Source organism: Parasteatoda tepidariorum, chromosome 10, assembly GCF_982258835.1.
Source record: "Parasteatoda tepidariorum strain Cologne lab strain chromosome 10, Ptep-v5.0, whole genome shotgun sequence".
NCBI classification, from domain to species: Eukaryota; Metazoa; Arthropoda; class Arachnida; order Araneae; family Theridiidae; genus Parasteatoda; species Parasteatoda tepidariorum.
In genome coordinates this window covers 92474362-92479803 of record NC_141764.1, presented here as the reverse complement: position 1 = coordinate 92479803, position 5442 = coordinate 92474362, and the positions used below count along the sequence as shown (strand labels likewise).

At 35.9% G+C, this 5442-nt stretch overlaps 1 protein-coding gene across 1 annotated transcript; it reads right to left on the bottom strand.

Moving 5' to 3' along the window:
- On the bottom strand, nt 1-3887 carry LOC122269206 (uncharacterized). The gene is made up of 2 exons (XM_087152884.1): nt 3479-3887; nt 1-3332 (listed from the first exon to the last, which is right to left on the bottom strand). Exons 1-2 carry the CDS (start codon nt 3885-3887, stop codon nt 1-3), a joined length of 3741 nt encoding a protein of 1246 aa, XP_087009010.1.
- Nucleotides 3888-5442: the final 1555 nt, after the last annotated feature.

Here is a 5442-nt window from a genome sequence, read left to right as displayed (position 1 = left end):
TCATTTAAGTACCTTGTGATACACGACATTTTTTGTTTTATTATCAGGCGCAAAAACAAACAACGCAGATGGTCTTCCGACCCGTGAACATGCCACGTATAATTGACCATGGGAAAAACATGAATGTTCTAGATTTAAACCACAAACTTTTAAGGATTGGCTTTGTGATTTGTTGATGGTCATGGCAAATGCAAGACGTATCGGAAATTGAAGTCTTTTAAATTCAAACGGCATATCGGTTGGGATCATCGGTATCCTCGGAATGAGAACTTCCTCACCTTTGAATTTTCCTATCATTATCGTAGCGTAAATTACATTGTTCATCAATTTTCTAACCACCAAACGCGTACCGTTGCACAGTTTTGGTTGGTTTATGTTTCGAAGCATGATTACTACGGAGCCAACCTTTAGGCGTAAATTGTGCGGTGGTAAGCCAGGCAAGTCCAAAGAGTTTAAAAATTCAATTGGATAGTTGGTGGCTTCATCTTCATTTGTGACGCAGTCAATAGATTTGAATGAATGCATTGTTCCAATGATCTTATTTTGAATTATGTAGTTTAGGTCATCTACATCTTTATTCTTAGCCGCTAAAATTGCTCGCTCACTTCTCCATTCATAATTTTTGTAGTTAGAAATAATTTCTGGAAATACATTGTTGATAAGTTCGTCTTTTGATGAGACAAAATTACAGAAATTATTTGGAAATGATATTAATCCGCTCGATTCATCGACAGGTACTTGACCATTACCGATAGTCAGCAATTGCTCCGAGAAATCTTCAGCAGATGTATCATTAAGCAATGTAACTCTCATGTTTGTTGTCAGTTGCAGTTTCTTCACATGGCGCCATAGATTTGACGATTTGAGGCAAGCGTTTATTTCGTCGGCAGCCGTAGATCTTGGAATTACTGGCAGTATTTGGCGGAAATCGCCAGAAAGTAAAATCATTGCTCCTCCAAAACATCTCGAGTCATTGCGTAAATCTTTTAATGTTCGGTTAAGTGCTTCTAATGCACGTTTATGCGCCATTGTGCATTCGTCCCAGATGATGATTTTCGATACCGCTAAAACTTTGGCCATTGCTGAGTGTTTTGCAATATTACACGTTGGTTCTTCAATAGTTTGAAGATTTAACGGTAATTTGAATGCTGAATGAGCCGTACGGCATCCTTCTAACAATGTGGCTGCTATTCCAGAAGAAGCAACTGCAACCGCTATGTTAGATCTCGCCCGAACAGTTGCTAAAACTAATGACATGAGGAATGTCTTGCCAGTTCCACCAGGGGCATCTAGGAAATATAAACCACCATATTCATTATCGATTGCCTTCATTAAAGTATCATAAACTTCCTTTTGTTGGTAATTCAACAGGGGTACATTCGTTTGAACTACTAAATCTAATTCCTGGTGATCATATTCACGTTCCCGTTCCAATTCTCGATTAAATGCGTCATTCATTTCACGATATGGTGCTGGCATTCCTAACCTGATTAATAAATTACCGCACATGAGGTAACACATATCTTCGATCAATAGTAAAGCACGATTATGTATCTCCTCATTCATCTCAATATCGTGATTTCTGGAACTGACACGAATTTGATGTAAAATATCTTCTGACATATTATCCTTGTATTTGTGCCACAGGTTACATGGGTTTGATGGAAAACATGTCGAAATTATGATAGCGAATAATGTGCGTATCTGACTTGGAGATGCAGAGATAATGGCTTCAGCGATTGTCGTATCCCAATGACTATCGTTTTCTAATAACTTCAATTCTTCACATGCAGCACGATATGTTGGGAATATTACACCATTAACAGTTCGTAGTGACTCAAATGACGTTGGCCCACGCACATTTACCAGCAACAACCGCAAATAGAAACATTCATTATTCTTTGGATGAACTGTATACATACGACCAAGAGCATCAGTAGAACGCACATCTGGATACCCAGGAACCGCATCGCCTTGCTTCCGTCTTTGAAAATTCTTCGATGAAGCATTCCAAGTATAATAACGTGGCATCTCCGAGTAAAGCAAAGTTCGTGCAAACTGATCGCTTTGGCAGATTGCAAAAAAACTGGTCAATGTAGTTGCTGGAGGTGTTTCAGCACGTTGCGTAGCATTCGAAGCCGTGAAATATACTCGTTGACCATTCTCCAGATGCACCGCCAAATGCGTAACAGTAGGATGACGTTCGTGAATGGGAAATGCGAATATACGCCAAATCGCTTCATTACAGTTCACATAACGACCAACTTGATAGCGTGAAATTTCATCGTTGGTATTCGAGGATTGCAATCCAAAAACCGCCATATCACTGCCTTTCGTGACATATTTGCAAATATATTTTATGGACTTAACTGAATTGCAGTATTCAACGTTGCAATGTGTCTTGAACGATTTAGAAATAAGTGGCGAATATGGAACAATCCAACTGTTGTCGACAACGAAATCCATTCTTTTCACTTTCGTTGTGACAGTTCGACCGTTGTCATCTGGTGATCGACGCCGATACAGCGGATAACCATCATTGCCAGTGACAGTCTCCGCCGTTAATTTCCGTGGATATCGTTTAGAGCACTTTCCATCGACCATGCAAGGTGATTGGGGATTGATGGCACCACACGGTCCATGAATCATATTAGTAGTAACAACATCATGTAGGTCTGGATCGACTTCATAATCAGGAATCTCAGCACATATGATATCATCTATTTGGTCAGGCTGAATTCTTTCCACTAACCAAATAAGAATGTGTGCGTGCGGCAGGCCTCGCTTTTGCCATTCGATTGAATACATCCAGCATCGAGTATCTCCAAAGACGCGTTGTTTAACAATAAAGTTCATCAGGGACCGAATTTTTTGCCTGAATATACGTGCTGTGATGTCGTGTCTATCACTTGATGTTTGTCCGGGAAGCAGCAATTGAGTAATATCTATCCATTTTGGATTACAGGTAAAAGTAATAAAGAGATCGGGCCGACCGTAATGACGAACATATGTCATTGCATCTTGTGCATATTCATGCATATGACGTGGACTACCAATGTATGTCGCCGGCAGAATAGTTAATCGACCAATATTAGCTGCATTTCCTTCAGTACTAACTGCATCACGTAAATGGATGTACTCATCAGAACGCAGTTTGGCTTGGTTCAACCTAATGAATGTTAAACGTTCCGTTTCTATTTTTACATACATGTCAACGCAATACTGCTGAAACAATCGACGAAACCGCAGCAAATAGTTGTCAGCATTTTGACGAATCATCAAACGATATGCGTAATAATTCATTGAGCTAACTTTCTTTGTAGTTTCTTCACCTGAAATTAAAAATTTGATAATTAACCATTTCAAAGGCAAATTTTAAAGGCAAACAATACAGACATTAACCATTTTTTTAATAAACATTATTTCAAATCAGTGTCTTTCACAAATAAATGAAATAAATTATGATACTGATACTCACCATTCAATGGATTTTTCATTTTAATATTAAAATAATATCCATCTTCTCCTTGCCAAAACATCAGCGGGTATTGCAATGTGTCATATGATCGATGAGTTTCAGATATTTGTTGCAGTTGCCCAGTATCGCGACGTGTAAGCACAATATCACGTTTTTCCAATTGTTCACCAACAATCAGGATGGCAACTTCGTCTACTGTTGGAGCATTAAATGTCCTTTCGTGTGTTCCAGATGGTCGTTTATCTGCTTTGATAACAACTTTATAGTCATCACTTGGCATGCGCTCTAAAGCACTTTTAAACAACCTGACCAACGCATGATGTTCATGAAGCAGACACTGCAAGTCTTGAAGAATTGCTCGCTTCATTCCTGCATTGATCTCTAGGCGTCGATCAAGTTGTTCTTCCATGTTGCCCATGAAATATATTTGTAAAAATTTATTCTGTGTATCCTCGAAAGGTAGTAATGATCCAATTCGATGATGAATCTGTCCTTGTATCTACAAAATAAAAACCAGACAGTATTAACTGGGTTATAAACACTTTTTTCGGTGGGAGAGTAGAGTTCAGAATTAGCAAATATACTACATAGGTACCAATAGATAAAGTAAGTTATTCTTTCGGCGGATATTTTTTCGGCGGAAATCTATTGCTATGCTTTATGACTATTGCTTTTAGCACTGATTGAAAACTGTCTTCGCCATTAACAGCTTGAGCTTGGCGCCATATAAATTCGATAAGGTATTACGAAAAACCACGTATAGCACGTAGGGTTGCCGTAAGTAGGGTCGCCAAATTTGGCAATTTATGCGAATTTTGGCCTTGTTGCGTTAATACGTAAGTACCTTTAATAGACCCTTTGGACACCATCTATTGATAAATAAATTAAAAATATAGTTGAACTATACGTATTAATTTATGAAGCTATGATATTAGTGCTCAATAAATCGACAAAGCTAAAGTTTTAAATTTTCATTTATACATGTATCATTTCCAATTATGTAAAAAATTTTATCTACTAAAATTTAAAGATTTAGAATATTTACTACTAAGATTTAGTATGTTCTTGCACAGTATTTCGCTTTTTTAGTCTTTTTTAATATTCTAATACACTAACCTAGATAATTTCTATCTCATCTTATTTCATCTTTCGAGAATTTCTATTTTGGCGATGAAGCTGAATTTGAATTTACTTATATATATATGTAAAACGACATTTCAAACAATACAAAGAGCATTTAAACGAAATGAATTATTTCGTTACTTTAAGGATGTATGAAAGCTGCATAAAAAATGTATGTAAATAACTTTATAAGCGAAATGCAAAACAAAGTGGTACTGTTTAAGTGCACAGTTAAGTCTTATTTACTTAAAGAGCAATACAAGTATTTAATTCGCGTGAGAATTACATATATAAATGAATACGTTCGTTAACTTAAGCAGAGAATATTTATTTTAGAAATTATTTATCATAGCGCGAGAATTTTATTTTTGTTTACTACTTCAATGTAATCACCTAAAAAATCTAATAAATCGTACTAAATAAACATGTAAACATTTGTTTCATAATAATGACCTTATATAGTCGAAAATATATTTACTTATAATTAGCTTTTGTTTTCTCAAGTCAGAAACTTAAACTTCTGAGTTATATATTAATAATAGATATTTAATGGTAGATATTTAATAGTAATAATAGATTAATGGTAATAATAGATATTTAATACCACGTTTTATAGTGACTGACGTTACATGTCAAGTCACACGGGAATGATGTCGAACGGGATAAAAAGTATCCTATGTCCTTCTCCTGGCTCTAAACTACCTCCCTGCTAATTTTCAGCTAAATCGGTTCAGCCGTTCTTGAGTTATAAGTGAAGTAACTAACACGACTTTCTTTTATATATATATATATATATATATATATATATATATATATATATATATATATATATATATATATAT

Coding starts and splice junctions, on each gene's coding strand:
- LOC122269206 (XM_087152884.1), bottom strand. CDS start 3,887: ATGGAAGAACAACTTGATCGACGCCTAGAGATCAATGCAGGAATGAAG. Junction 3,333..3,478: donor AATGAAAAATCCATTGAATG/GTGAGTATCAGT, acceptor TTTTAATTTCAG/GTGAAGAAACTACAAAGAAA.